General features: G+C 38.5%; 1 protein-coding gene across 1 annotated transcript in view; it reads left to right on the forward strand.

Annotated features, from left to right (window-relative positions):
- The first annotated feature begins 13,824 nt into the window (after positions 1–13,824).
- The window catches only part of LOC115296439 (olfactory receptor 2J3-like), an 11,813-nt gene continuing 9,004 nt past the window's right edge, over positions 13,825–16,633 (forward strand). The window contains exon 1 of the mRNA XM_029944898.1: positions 13,825–14,583. Within this exon, the coding sequence (XP_029800758.1) occupies positions 13,825–14,583 (759 nt within the window). The remainder of the gene's footprint in view (positions 14,584–16,633) is intronic.

Here is a 16,633-nt window from a genome sequence, read left to right on the forward strand (position 1 = left end):
TGCCTGAGGTGAAATGAGCAGCAGGAGGTGAAGTGCGCACCTTCACAGACTCAATTGAGGAGTCCCCATCCCCAGTCAGGATCTTGATTGCAATTGGGGAAAGGAAGAAAACAAAAAGCAAAAAACCGAGTCTCTCTTAGTTTCCGATAGCTTTGCTCAAGACTCTGTGTGCTGCTGGAAATATGCTGGGAGCTCCTACAGTCTAAGTGCGCGCCCAGGCCTCCACCTGCCACCGACTCTTTGTTGGGGGTCGCGTAGGTGTGCGCCCTATTTTTTCCCTGTGGGGACCCGGGATTCGCGCAGTCCATGCAGGGGGCGAGGTGCACAGTGGAAATGCGGTCCGTGGTCCCGTTAGTTCCCATAACCAAGTTCAGATTGCTCGTGCCTGTCACAGTCGCTGTTCCGGCTGCTTCGTGCCGGGGAGCACGCCTCCCCAGCGCAGCCGCTTCTCACAGCCACAGACACCTTTGATTCTTCGCTGAGATGGCTTAGGGCTGGAGGCTATTCCTTCTCTTGTGCCCCGCTACCCAGCAGTTATCTATGGAGTGGGTTTCTGTCTCCAAGCGCAGCCAAGCGTTCTATACCTCTTCCCCAGAGACAGTTTTTTGAGCGTGTTCCGACTCTGTCTCTTCCCTTTGTCTCTTGGGCACTGTGCACTTGCGCCACGTTGGGCTGGGGATCTTACTTCCCCTGCCCGTCCCAGGCTCGCCCATTTTCGTATCTCCCCCATTCGCCCCCACTCACTCAGATATCCTTGAGGTTCTATTCCTTCTGGATTTCGTATTTTCTCCTTCCGCTCTCTCAGATGAACATAATATCTTTCTCAGTTCGAAAAATGGTGCGGAGGGAGTTTACAGAGCTCCCTTCCTCTCCGCCATCTTGGCTCCACCCCCTCTTTATTCTTTTCTAACTCAGACATTTCAAACTTCTTATATTCCAAATCACAGATTCTTTCTTCTCTTTGATCTATCTGATGTAAATACTCTGTATTGGAAATTTAATTTCATTCATTGTATTCTTCAGCTCTAGAATTTGGTTCTTTTAATGATATATATCTGTTTGCTAATCTTATTTTGTTCATATATGATTTTCCTAATTTTGGTGACTTGTCTTTTTGTGTTTTCCTGTAACACATCGAACTTCCTTAAATTTTGAATTCTTTATAGGGTAAGTTTTAGATCTCTATGTCTATGGGTTTAATTTCTGGAAGATTTCTGTGACTCTTTGGTGATGTCATACTGGCAGGAGAGTTACTGGTAGAAAAGATAAGCTGTCACAAGGCTTACTGAACTCAAGAACATATTGTTCTTTCTGCAATCCATTGATCAGGAAGCCAGGATCAGTGCACAAATGGAAAACACTTCTTTCAAGCAGATACTCATGGAATACAAACTATATTTGTCACAGCTAAGAATATCACCAAAAGAAAATGTGTTTCACAGGAAAGAAGGAGGCATTGGATCCACTAACACAGACCATTACAGAAGAAAAATCAAAATGATTTTAGGATGATGATTAGGTGAAGGGGGTTCCAGGATGGCACCCATGTGCAAGGCGATCTTGTCTCTGAGGAGAATAAGTGCGCTTGGTAACTAATTACAGGATACATAAAGGAGAAGGAGGTAACAGGTCTGCTCAGGTTGGATTTAGTAGATATTATCTGTACAAAAGAATGATTAGCAGTCAAAGTGTATTATTTGGAAATAGTTAAATACCCAAAGAAACAGCCAAAGTATTTCAAAGTGACTGCTTATTTATGAAAGGTATCAGGGATAGAAAAGGTTGGAACAGGTGACTGTTCCACAGGTGATCAAGTGAAATTTTATTTTATTACATATACATATAAACTTTACAAAATGTTTATATTTATATATGCATATATTACACATATTTAGGTATATATTGTTATATAATGTTTATATATACAATTATATACAATAGAATATTTATGTATATTATAAGATGCTTATATATTATGTAATGTTTTTGTAACATTACATAACAGTCATATGTGTATATGTAACTATAGAAAATATTTATAAAATTTAAAAAGTTTTGAATCCAGGTTAGTTAACTTACAGTGCAATAATGGTTTCAGAAATTCAATTCAGTGATTCATACTTACATGTAATACCTAGTGCTTACCACAACATGTGACCTCCTTAATGCCGTCACCCACTTAGCCCATCTCTCCCAGCCCTCCTGCAAAGCTTAGTTCTCTCTGTATAAGAGGCTCTTATGCTTTGCCTCACTCAATGCTTCTTATCCTGTTTTTCCTTCCCTTATCTATATTCATCTGTTTTGTTTCTTAAATTCCACATATGAGTGAAATCATATGTTTGTCTTGCTCTGACTGATTTCGCTTAGCATAATTCATAGTAGTTCTATCTACACTGTTGCAAACTGGCAAAATTTCATTCTTTTGATCACTGAGTAATAGTCCATTGTGTATATATACCACATCTTTATCCATTTCTGACTTGGTGGACATTTGAGCTCTTTCTATACTTTGACTATTGTTGATAGCACTGGTGTAAACATTGGGTGCAGGAGCCCCCTACAAATATAATTTATTATCCTTCGGATAAACACATAGTAGTGTAATTGCTACTTTTCATTTAAAATTAAAAACTTTTAGCTTTTTGAGGCATCTTCACACTGTTCTCCAGAGTGTCTGTACCAGTTTGCATTCCCACCAGCCATGGAAAAGGGTTCCTCTTTCTCTGTATCCTCACCAACATCTATTGTTGCCTAAATTGTTAACTTTAGCCATTCTGACAGGTGTGAAGTTGTATCTCACTGTGGTTTTGATTTGTATTTCCCTGATGATGAGTGATATTGAGCATCTTTTCATGTACCTGTGAGCCTTCTGGATGTCTTATTTGGAAAAGTGTCTTTTCATGTCTTTTGCCCATTTCTTCACTGGATTATGATTATAATAATAAGTTCTTTATAGATCTTGGATACTAATTCTTTATCTGATATGTCATTTGCAAATACCTTCTCCCATTCCATTAGTTGCCTTTTAGTTTTGTTGATTGTTTTCTTCACTGTGCAGAAGCTTTTCATCTTGATGAAATCCCAATAATTCATTTTTGCTTTTGTTTCCATTCCTCCGTAGACATGCCAAGAAGGAAGGCACTGCAGCCGAGGTCAAAGAAGTTGTGGCCTGATTTCTCCTCTAGGATTTTGATGGCTGCCTGTCTTATATTTAGGGCTTTCGTCCATTTAGAGTTAATTTTGGTGTAGGGTGTGAACAGGTAGTCCAGGTTAATTCTCTGCCTGCCACTGTCCAGTTTTCCCAACAGTATTTGCTGAAGAGATTGCTGTTTTTTATTCTCAAGGATTTTGATGGCTTCCTGCCTTACATTCAGGACTTTTATCCATTCTGAGTTTATTTTTGTTTATGGTGTAAGAAGTGACCCAGGCTCATTTTTCTGCTTGTTGCTGACCAGTTTTCCCCACACCACTTGCTGAGGAGACTGTTTTTATTCCATTGAATATTCTTTCCGGCTTTGTCAAAGATGAGTTGGCCTTACGTTTGTGGGTCCATTTCTGGGTTCTCAATTCTGTTCCAATGATCTGAATATCTGTTCTTGTGCCAGTACCATACTGTCTTGATGATTATAAATTTGTAATACAGCTTGATGTATGAGATTGTGATGCTTCCTGCTTTGGTTTTCTTTTTAAAGATTGCTTTGGCTATTTGGGGTCTTTTCTGGTTCCATACAAATTTTAGGATTGTTTGTTCTAGCTCTGTGAAGATTGCTGGTGTCACTTTGATAAGGATTGCATTGAATATGTATATTGCTTTGGGTAGTATTGACATTTTAACAGTATTCTTTTTATCCAGGAATATGGCATATTTTTTTTCACTTTTTGTGTATCTTCTTCAATTTCATTCATCAGTTTCCTATAGTTTTCAGTGTATAGATTTTTCACCTCTTTGATTGTGTTTATTTCTATGTATTTTATGGGTTTTGGTGCAATTGTAAATGGAATCAATTCCTTGATTTCTCTTTCTGTTGCTTCATTGTTGGTGTATAGGGATGCAACCGGTTTCTGTGCATTGATTTTATATCCGGCCACTTTGCTGTATTAGTTCTAGCATTTTTTGGGGGGGGGGGAGGACCTTTTATTTCATACAGAGTATTATGTCATCTGCAAAGAGTGAAAGTCTGACCTCCTCCTGGCCAATTTGGATGCCTTTTATTTTGTTGTGTTGTCTGATTGCTGAGGCTAATACTTCCAATACTATGTTGAATAACTGTGGTGAGAGTGGACATCCCTGTTTGTTCCTGACCTTAGGGGGAAAGCTCTCAGTTTTTCCCCATTGAGGATGATGTTAGCGTTGTATCTGTTATATATGGCTTTATGATCTTGAGGTACAATACTTCTAACCCTACTTTCTTGAGCGTTTTTATCAAGAAAGGATGCTCTATTTTGTCCAATACTTTCTCTGCATCTATTGAGAGGATCATGTAGTTCTGGCCCTTTCTTTTATTCATGTGATGTATAACATTGATTGTTTTGTGGATATTGAACAAGCCCTGCATCCCAGGTGTAAATCCCACTTGGTGTGGTAAATAATTTTTGAGGTGTGGTGTTGGATCCAGTTGGCTAGTATATTGTTGAGGATTTTTGCATCCATGTTCATCAAGGAGATTTGTCTATAGTTCTCTTTTATAGTGGCATCTTTGTCAGTTTTGGAATCAGGGAAATGCTGGCTTCCTAGAAAGAGTTTGGAAGTTTTCCTTCTATTTCTACTTTTTAGGACAGATTCAGGAGAATAGGTGTTAACTGTTCCTTAAATATTTGGTAGAATTCCCCTGGAAAGCCATCTGGCCCTGGACTCTTGTTTGTTGGGAGATTTTTTTTTCATAATATTTTATTGTCAAATTGTTTTCCATATAACACCCAGTGCTCTTCCCCTTAAGTGCCCTCCACCATCATCACCACCTCTTTTTTTTATCACTAATTCGATTTCTTTACTGGTTATGTTCAAGTTTTCTATTTTTTCCTGTTTCAGTTTTGGTAGTTTATATGTTTCTAGGAATTTGTCCATTTCTTCCAGATTTCCCATATAATTGCTCATAATATTCTTTTATTATTGTTTTTATTTCTGCTGTATTGGTTCTAATCTCTCCTCTTTCATTCTTAATTTTATTTATTTGGGGTTTTTCCTAACCTCTTTGACCTTGGCCATAGCAACTCCTTACTCAACATGTCTTCAGAGGCAAGGGAAGCAAAAGCAAAAATGAACTATTGGGACCTCATCAAAATAAAAAACTTGTAGACAGCGAAGGAAACAATCAGCAAAACGAAAAGGCAACCAACAGAATGGAAGAAGCCTTTGCAAACGACATATCAGATAAAGTGTTAGTGTCCAAAATCTATAAAGAACTTATCAAACTCCACACTCAAAAAACAAATGATCCAGTGAAGAAATGGGCTAAAGACATAAACAGACACTTCTCAAAGAAGAAATCCAGATGGCCAACAGACACATGACATGATGCTCAACATCACTCATTGTCAGGGAAATACAAATCAAAACTAGAATGAATACAACCTCGCACCTGTCAGAATGGCTAAAATCAACATGTCAGGCAACAATAGATGCTGGCAAGAATGCAGAGAAAGATCATCTCTTTTGCACAGCTGGTGGGAATGCAAACTGGTACAGCCACTGTGGGAAACAGTATGGGGATTCCTCAAAAAATTAAAAATAGAACTGCCTTATGACTCAGGAATTGCACTACTAGGTGTTTATCCAAGAGATACAGGTGTGCTGTTTCAAAGGGACACATACACCCCAATGTTTATAGCAGTACTATCAACAAAAGCCAAAGTATAGAAAGAGTGCGAAGTCCATCGATGGATGAATGGATAAAGAAGACGTGGTATGAGGCACCTGGGTGGCTCAGTTGGTTAAGCATTCAACTTCAGCTCAGGTCGTGATCTTACACTTCATGAGTTCAAGCCCTACATTAGGCTCTTTGCTGACAGCTCAGAGCCTGGAGCCTGCTTTGAATTCTATGTCTCCCCACCTCTCTCTGCCCCTCCTGACTCATGATCTGTCTCTCTATGTCTCTCAAAAATAAACATTGAATAAAAATTAAAAAATATGTGACACACACACACAGACACACATAAACACACACAATAGCGTATTACTCGGCAGTCAAGAAGAATGAAATCTTGCCATTTGCAACTACATGGATGGAACTAGAGGATATTAGGCTAAGTGAAGTTAAAGAAAGACAAATATTATATGACTTCACTCATATGAGGACTTTAAGTTACAAAACAGTTGAACATAAGAGAAGGGAAGCAAAAATAATATAAAAACAGGGAGAGAAAAACACAAGAGACTCAAATATGGAGAACAAACAGAGGGTTACTGGAGGGGTTATGTGAGGAAGGATGGGCTAAATGGGTAAGAGGCATTAAGGAATCTACTTGAAATCATTGTTGCACTATAATGCTAACTAACTTGGATGTAAAACAGAGGAGTGAGAGCGAGAGAGAGACAGACAGACAGATAGACAGACAGACAGAGAGACAGAGAGAGGAAGAGAAAGAGGGTTTTTTTTTCCCCTTATTGGATATTTTCCCCTGATTCCTTGAAGATTAGTTGGCCATTGTTTCATGTGTCTGTTGGCCATCTGGATGTCCTTTGGAGAAGTGTCTGTTCATGTCTTCTGCTCATTTCTTCACTGGATTATTCATTTTTCGAGTGTGGAGTTTGGTGAGTATCTTGTAGATTTGGATATTAGCCCTTTATCTGATCTGTCATTTTCAATTATCTTTTCCCATTCTGTCAGTTGCCTATTAGTTTTCTTGATTGTTTCCTTTGCCTTGCAGAAGATTTTTATCTTGATGAGGCTAAAATGAACAAATCAAGAGACTGTAGATGCTGGCGAGGATGTGGAGAAATGGGCACCCTCGTACACTGTTGGTGGGAATGTAAACCAGTGTAGCCACTCTGGAAAACAGTGTGGAGGCTCCTCACAAAGCTATCAGTAGAACTCCCCTTTGACACAGAAATAGCACTGCTAGGGCTCTACCGAAGGGATACAGAAGTGCTGATGCATAGAGGCACATGTACCCCATTATTCATAGTGGCACTTTCAACAATAGCCAAATCATGGAAAGAGCCTAAATGTCCCCCAGCTGATGAATGGATCAAGAAGATGTGGTATATATACACAATGGAGTACTACATGGCAATGAGAAAGAATGAAAATGGTCATTTATAGGAAAGTGGATAGACCTCGAGGGTGTCATGCTAAGCAAAATAAGCCAGGTCGAAAAGGACAGATACAATATGTTTGCACTCATAGGTCTAACAGAACAAACCTAACAGAGGACTATAGGGAGGGGAAGGAGGAAAAAGAGTTGGGAAGAGAGAGGGATGCAAATCATGCGAGACTATTGAATACTGAAAAAGAACCGAGGGCTGAAAGGTGACAGGGGGAGGGGGAGTGGTGGTCTTGAGAAGGGCACTTGTGGGGAAGAGCATTTGGTGTTATATGAAAACCAATTTGACAATAAACTATTATAAAAAATTTTAAAAATAATAAACAGTAAGAAAAAAAAAAGAAGAAAGGTTAGTTGGCCATACATTTGTGGGTCCTTTTCTGGGTTCTTCATTCTGATCCGTTGATTTACATGTGTTTTTTCATACTAGTATTATACTGTCTTGATGACTACAGTTTGTATTACAGCTTGAAGTCTTGCATTGTGATGCTTCTATCTTTGGTTTTCTTTTTCAACATTACTTTGGCTATATGGGGTCTTTTTGGTACCATAAAATTTTTAGGATTATTTGTTCTAGCTCTGTGAAGAATGCTGGGGTAATTTGATAGGGATTCATTGAGGTCATAGATTGCTTTGGGTAGGATCAACCTTTAAACAGTATTTGTTCTTCCAATCCATGAACACGGTCTTCCAATCAATGAGCATAGACTGTAGTGTCTTTTTAGTGTGTCTTTCTTTTCATTTCTTTGTGTCTTCTTCAATATCTTTCACAATCTTTCTATAATTTTGAGATTACATATCTTTTACATTTTAGTTAGGTCTTTTACTAGGTATTTTATGGGTTTTGGTGTAATTTAATTTTAAATTTTAAAGCTTTAATTGTTGTTTATTTAATAGTTTATTGTCAAATTGGTTTCCATACAACACCCAGTGTTCTTCCCCACAAGTGCCCTCCTCCATCACCACCACCTCTTTTCCCCCCTCCCACTCCTCCTTCAACCCTCGGCTTGTTTGCAGTATTCAATAGTCTCTCAGGTTTTGCATCCCTTTCTCTCCCCAACTCTCTTTCTCTCATCCCCTCCACATGGTCCTCTATTACGTTTCTCCTGTTCTCCTGTTAGACCTATGAGTGCAAACATATGGTATCTGTCCTTCTCCACCTGACTTATTTCGCTTAGCACGACACCCTCGAGGTCCATCCACTTTGTTACAAATGGCCATATTTCATTCTTTCTCTTTGTCATGTACTACTCCATTGTGTATATATACCACATCTTCTAGATCCATTCATCAGTTGATGGACATTTAGGCTCTTTCCATGATTTGGCTATTGTTGACAGCCTTTATTTCTCTTTCTGCTGATTATAAAAATGGAACTGATTTCTCCATGTTGATTTTATATCCTGTGACTTTGCTGTATTCATGTGTCTATTCTAAAGGTTTTTGGTGGAGTCTTTCAGGTCTTTTAGGTGGAGTATCAATGTGTTCTGCAAAGAGTGAAGGTTTGACTTCCTGCTTGCTGACTTGGATGCCTTTTATTTATTTATTTATTTATTTATTTATATTTGTTTGTTTGTTTTTGTTGTCTGATTGCTGCGGCTTGGGTTTCCAGTACTATGTTGAGTAACAGTGGTGAGAATGGACATCCTTGTTGTGTTCCTGTTATGACGGAAAATGCTCCCACCTTTTCCCCATTGAGGATGGTAATACCTGTAGGTCTTTCCTATATGGCCTTTGGGGTATGTTCCTCTATCACTACTTTCTTGATGGTTTTTGTCTAGAAAGGATGCTGTGTTTTGTCAAATCTTTTTCTGCATCGCTTGAGAGTATCTTGTGGTTCTTATCCTTTTATTAATGTGATATATCACGTTGATTTATTGCAGAGGTTGAAACATCCCTGCAGCCCAGGAATATATCCCATTGATCATCATGAATAATTTTTTTAATGTATTATTGGAAATGATTTGCTAGTCGAGAACTTGTGCATCATGTTCATCAGAGATATTCATCTATAATTCTTTTTAGTCAGGTCTTTGGTTTTGGAATCAAGGAAATGCTGGCATCATAGAATGAGTTTGGAAGTTTTCAAATATTAATAAAGTTGATTAAATTCTAAAAGAAAAATAAAATTTGAGACTATTATAGTGTTATCTTAATGTAAGATACATAACAAAATATGTTGCACTTTTCTATCCTATGCAAACAGAATATCACATATTTTCCTCTATAAAATCACAGGAGACTTAATGGTTCACATGAGTGGGACATGGCTGTGTGTGGCAGTGGTTTATCTCTCACATATAGTGCAGAAGCCTGGACTTTAATATTACACCAAAGTGACAAAGAGTTCTAACTTTGGAGCCAGCATACTTGGTTTCAAATGCTGCTGCCGCAGCTCACATGGTGGTAGTGGATGAGTGACTTAAGTTCTCTATGTTTCAATTTCCTCATCTTTAGAGGTTGATACTTAGACTATCCTTCGTTATAAGGTAGTGGTGGGGATTAAACGGTCAATATATGTGAAGTGTTTAAAATAGTCTAATTCCTATTAAGCGCACCAGAAGTGTTTGATATTTTTATTAGGGAGAGCATGTGAGAACCATTGTGAAATTGGAAGCCAGTATATAAAACCAAATGTACACAGAGTTCATTTGTAAAAGGCAAGTGAGATAAATTTGGCTCAGTGTAGAACCAAAACACTGCTAGAGTTGAGAGGGAACAAGGGAGCTACAAACTTAAGACTTTTAAATGAATGTCTGTGGCTCCTGCTAGACTCAGATGAGTCAACGTGCAGTACAGAACATGGGCCATCGCATTAGAGTGTGATTAGTTATTGGGTAACAAGAATTCCTCCCTCACACAGGGATTGTAATGGAAAGCCAAGGAAAGTTGTTAATGGAAGGTTTTTGAAATAAACAAAATTGTGAGAGATCACTTTAATGTTCAGTATAAAAAGGTTGAGTGATATTTGGATTATTTTACATTTTTAAAGTTTTTCTTTAAATTCCAGTTAAAATATAGTGTCATATTAGTTTCGGGTGTAGAATCTAGTGATACAACACCGGTTGCTCATCCCCATCACCCATTTAACCCATCCACCACCCACCTTCCCTCTGGTAACCCTCAGTTTGTTCTCTATAGTTAAGAGTCTGTTTCTTGGTTTGCCTCTCTCTTTTTTCTCCCTTTGCTTGTTGGTTGTGTTTCTTAAATTCCACATATGTTTGAAATCATACGATATTTGTCTTTCTCTGACTCATTTACCCCCCTTCACATAATTCTCTCTAGCTCCATCCATGTTATTACAAGCGGCAAGATTTCATTCTTTTATGGGTGAGTAATACTCAACCATATTAAATATACATTTCTTCCCTCATATCTAGGGTCAGGGTAAGGTTGAGAGCTAGGCTTAGGGAAAGTGACCATGTTAGCACCAGAGTGATAGTATGTGCCTAGTATCCTGTAATTCAAATATTTCTCTAGAGGGGTAGGTTTAGGTTAGGATTTGAATTATGGGTTAGGAATTAGGGGTTTGGGTTAGGATTAGGGCTTGGTTTAGGGTTTAGTTAAGTTATGTGCCTGGCAACCTGCATTCTCTCCAGAGAATGAAACCCCAGAGTTCCTGTGGAGTGAGAATAGACATGGCAGCCATCTACTTAGCTGAGAGAAGGAGTGGGATTTAAGGCTCTAAACACTCTTACGTAGATTTTATACACTTTTGAAGGCATAACCTTGGAACTGAATCTAAAAGACAACCAGGAAGGCATAAATGATGTGGGTTGACTCTCAAAGAGCACCAGATTAATAAGGAAACGGTGAGTTGTAATGTCTCCCAGCTTTTCTGTTTCATGGCTGCTGAGTCTACCCTGCTTCTAACCATTTGTCTCGTCAATTTGGGCTTTACCACCATGGGGAGCAGGGGAAAATCGGGTGAATCAACAGAGCCCATTCCTTTTGTTGACAATACAATTGAAAGCAACATTTTTCTGTTGGTAGGTTCTGTGGCATCCCAGCACAAGGGCAGCATCCTATTGTAGGCATTATTTTGTGAAGAATATTTTCTTGTGAATATTTCACTGTTATAAACTGGACTGTTCCTTGAAAGGTATGAATTGCAATTCGGGGATTTATCTTCCCCATGGTCCCAGTTGAGAAAAGAAAGTCACTTTATTCTTGTTTCCTGAAAGGCCCTATTTGCCCTGGGATAAGGGTTTCATCCCCTGAGCCTTTAATGCCCTAAAGAATTCCTGCATTCTGCTCAAAGCACACCTTCCGGACTAGCCCAGGCTTTCTTTGCTGTGACGATGATAACCACAGTTTGTTTTAGACTGTGTTTCCATGGTTAGGTTTTGAACATCAGCACGGTTGGCACAGGAAGGCAGTTAGGTCCATGTTCTCAGGCTGCATGTCAGCCAGAGAGCCTGATTGGTTTGTAAATGGTAAAGCATAGACCACGAAGAGAACAGCGGGGACAGTGGACAAATACAGGAAGGTCAGTATGGAAAAGCTGAGAGAGCCCTGAGTAAGAGCTAGGCTTAGTCCAAAGGAACAGATATGACAGAATTAGGAGAATGTCTCTTAGTGACACTGGGATGAGAAGAAAGTGCTAGCCATTCATTTCCCCCATAAATGTCTGACTTCAAAGAGTAGAGAGACATTTTATTACACAATTCTAAAGCAACCTTTGGTAGGGTCTTCTTTCCCTCTTTTCCACTAAGATGAAAACCGACCCACACATCTCCAAATTTCTCTTTTTATGAATTCTGGTAGTTTGGTAATTCCTTTTCACTTATGGGAGAAGGCTGAATAGTGGCTGGTTAGCAGTTAAAGAAACGTCACAGAACTGCTGCTTTCTTTTAATTAATGTAGAAAGGAATTCTGGCCCCTTTGTAAGGCAAGAAAATTGTGTACACCTCAGGGAAAATACCCACAGCATTTGCACTGAAATATTTTGTGGAGTATTACCTCTCATTTTAGGGAAATAAAAAAGAAATCCCTTAGAAATTTTCCCCCATCACTCATTGAGTTAATCACACTTACATTACAAATATAGTAAGTGGTGTATAGATATATTTGTGAATTCATTTTAACAGTCTTGGGCCACATTCAGTCTTCCTGTCTCTCCAACTGTACCTTGGCCAATTAGACATCCCTTACCTCTTTTTCAAATGCTAAGATTACAATATTTGAGCCAGTAAAAGTTTTTGAAAAGGCTGCATGTGGGTCTGTTCTGGTTGAATTTGTCTTCAGTGTCTTGTGTCAGAGAGTGAGGGGAGACGAGGCTGGGCAGAGGTATTTGGAAATATATAACTGTGGGTTACTATGTCTTTTAGCAACAACTAGATAGTAAAGTGATAATTTTTCTCCAAAAGATTGGTAACACACAAGAGAAAATAAGCAACTGAAAACCAAACTGTTAATGCACATTGGAGTTGCTTATCTTTAGTTTCACAAAAGAACAATCACAAGATAAACTTATAATTGAATTTTATGCAATATTCACGTATCTTTGGCTATTAAAAATCAATGAATTTTTTATTTAGAGACTTGATTTGAAATTATAGAAAACCTAAAAATGTGGAATAATTATAAATTATGACTCGAAGTTCAAATGTCCTAGCTGCTGTCCTAAAGCATGTGAATCTTTGTGGAAACTCTCTTTCCATGCTGTTGTCTAAGCCCCACAGCCTGGGATTCACACACATTCAGTCCCAAGCACCAATGATTCCTGTCTACTTTCCTGATTGAAGCATCCTTCCTTTTCCTCTTGCTCCCTTTGTAATTTCTTTCAATTCTGTAATTCCAGTTTGGTCTTTCAAAATTTGTCCTAATTTATGATTGGAAGTACTCCATCACTGAATTTCTCAGGCTATTTCACTTCTCAATTAGGATTAAGACCTTCACCGTAGATCATAGTATGAGTACTCATTTCTGGGTACATGTGTGGACATGTGTGCCATTGTTTATAATTCCAGTTGGATGCTATTTCTTTTTTGTCTAAAAATAAGTTGTTAGCATACATGAATGAATAGGAATATTTTGTTCTTCCTATAATCATAATGCAATTGAAACTTATCTTTTTCACCCAATATGAACAATTTAAAGTTGCTACTGAGTTGTTTTTATCTCATGGTAAGCTCTCATTTATATGTAAGATTATTAAAACTAGAGATAGTCCTTTCTGTGTAACCACAAAATTGGAAATAGTCTGAAAATATATAAAAGAGGAATAAATGGAAAAATCTTTTGTTTTTTGTTAAAAAATTATTTTCCATGAAAATTGTCTTCTTGGCTATGTAACTTAACCTTTAATTTTAATATATCCAATAGTAACTTAGGGATTTATTTTAAAAAGTTCATTCACTTGAGAAGTTATTGATTGTAACCACAAGAGAAAAAATATCTGAATGAAACATAAAATAAAACTATCTGAATAAAACATAAAAATAGAAATATAAAGATGTTACTGTATTAGAAATGGCATAGGTTTTCTCAAGGTATTTGATGATGAGTGGGCAGGCTTTGAGTTTATGATTCTTTCTCCAGGTACTGGAAAAAATAATGATGGGGAAAAATGCAAGTTCTGAAGGCTACTTTGTTCTCCTGGGTTTTTCTAATTGGCCACATCTGGAAGTAGTTCTTTTTGTGCTTATCTTGATGTTCTACTTGATGACATTGATAGGCAACCTCTTTATCATCGTCTTGTCATACCTGGATGCCCATCTCCACACTCCCATGTACTTCTTCCTCTCAAATCTCTCTTTTCTGGATCTCTGCTACACCACCAGCTCCGTCCCTCAGTTGCTGGTCAACTTCCGGGGCCCAGAAAGGACCATCTCTTATGCTGGTTGCATGACTCAACTTTACTTTGCCCTTGCACTGGGAACCACAGAGTGTGTTCTCCTGGTGGTCATGTCCTATGACCGTTATACAGCTGTCTGTAGACCCCTGCATTACACCGTGCTCATGAACCCTCGTTTCTGCCACCTGTTGGCTGTGATTTCCTGGGTCAGTGGCTTTACCAACTCAGCACTTCATTCCTCTTTTACCTTCTGGGTCCCCCTGTGTGGACATCGCCAAGTGGACCATTTCTTCTGTGAAGTTCCAGCACTGCTGCGATTATCATGTGTTGATACCCGTGCTAATGAGTTGATCCTCCTGGTCACAAGCTCCATTTTTGTCTTCATCCCACTCATCCTGATTCTCAGCTCCTATGGTGCCATTGCCCGGGCTGTGCTGAGGATGCAGTCATCAAGTGGACTTCAGAGAGTGTTTGGGACATGCGGAGCCCATCTTACGGTTGTGTCCCTCTTTTTCATTCCAGTCTTGTACATATATCTGCAGCCACCATCAGGAAGTTCTCAAGATCAAGGCAAGTTCACTGCCCTCTTTTATACTGTTGTCACACCTAGCCTCAACCCCCTAATCTACACTCTCAGAAACAAAGATGTAAGAGGGGCAGTAAGGAGACTAGTGGGACGGGAGAGGCCCATGCACTCATGACCTTCACAGAACAGCAAGGCGCCTCTTCAGCAAGGACTTGTCTGCATCCATCCATTGACCACTCTCCCGTTTACTCACTCTGTCAGCACCAGTGAGTGCTTACATCTTTCCAAGATAAGAGGAACAGTAAGGAAACAAGTGGGGCTGGGTGGAAGATATGACAGGGAGATCATAATTTTTTTCCTGCAACGTTGGTTTAGAGTCAGATCCATCTTGGAGGGTGGTTTCCCTGTCTCTTTGATATTCATTTTAGTCTACAACCCAGCAAGCATAGAAGAAAATTCAGCCGTAAATTTGGATTGTTTTTATTGGCTAATTGTAAAATATTATCTGGAGATAACTTTTTTGATTTTTAATATTTAACAATTCTATATTTGGTGTCCATTGAAATTGGGAGTTTTTAAAAATTTTTAGTTATTCATTTTTGAGAGATACAGAAAGCACTAGTGGGTGAGGAGGAGAGAGAGGGAGAAAGAGATTCCGTAGCAGCATCCACAGAGTACAGAGCCTGATGTGGGGCTACAACTCATGAAACCGTGAGATCATAACCTGAGCTGAAATCAGGAGTTGGATGCTTAACCAACTGAGCCATCCAGTTACTCCTAGGAACTGGGTTTTAAAACTAATATGCCAGTGGTGCCTGGGTGGTTCAAGTCGATTAAATGTTGGACTCTTGACTTTGGCTCAGTTCATGATCTCATGGTTTGTGAATTCAAGCCCTGCATCTGGGTCTGTTATGACAGTGTGGAGCCAGCATGGGATTCTGTTTCTCCTTCTATCCTCCACTGGCTCTATCTCTCCCTCTCGCTCCCTCTCTCTCTCTCAAAATAAATAAATAAAAACTTTAAAAACACATAAAACATAAAAATAATATGCAAATTATGAACCGAGCATTAATATTTACAAAAAGATGAGGGCACTATAATAAAAACATAGATGACTGGCAATTTAGGTCATTGACAGGCATTCAATTTAGGTAAATGGTAAGGAGATATATGACAATTACTTGGCTGAAGCATTCTTTTCTCAAGATACTACATTATATGAGTGTTTTATTCTATGGGTCTATATGGTTGTCACATTGGAAGGTGTAAGAAGTATCTGTTCAAATTGGTTCATTTGTTCATCCATCCAATTACTCATCTACTCATTTATTCATTTACTTCCATAGCTGAATATATTCTAGATTTCAGATTTTTTGCTAAAATAGATGAATGAAACACTTCTTAGTTGAACTCATTTTCTGGTGGGAGAAATAAAAATGCAAGATAAAAAATGAGGTATCTTTATATGACTTAATTTGTCACTGAGCACAGTGCTAATAAATTAGGGTGGCTATTTAAACTTAAAACAAGGGACTCCTGAGTGTCTCAGTTGGTTATGTAACCAGCTTTGGCACAGGTCATGAACTCAGAGTTCATGAGTTTGAGCCCCGAAGTTGGGCTCTCTGCTTTCAGTGCAGAGCCCACTTTGGATCCTCTGTCTCCCTCTCTCTCTGCCTCTCCCTCACTCTCTCTATCAAAAATATGAAAATGATAAAGAAATAAAATTTAAAACAAAACAAAGGGTTTGGCCATAAATCTTGAAAAATAAATATCTATCCATAATTCCTGTAGGAAGATGATATTATTCAATAAAACCAAAGAAAGCAGAATTTGTGTTTCATTTGTTTCGATTGGGCTTTGTTAAAGACATATTGAAAGTCGTTAAAGTTTTAATGATGTTAAAACTTTTCTTTTTAAACATCATTATACTTTGCTGACTAGAATTAGTTTTTTTTCCATAATATTTTGTCAAATTGTTTTCCATACAACACCCAGTGCTCTTCCCCTCAAGTGCCCTCCACCATCACCACCACCTGTCTTCCCCC

The sequence above is a fragment of the Suricata suricatta genome, chromosome 7, assembly GCF_006229205.1.
Source record: "Suricata suricatta isolate VVHF042 chromosome 7, meerkat_22Aug2017_6uvM2_HiC, whole genome shotgun sequence".
Lineage (NCBI taxonomy): Eukaryota > Metazoa > Chordata > Mammalia > Carnivora > Herpestidae > Suricata > Suricata suricatta.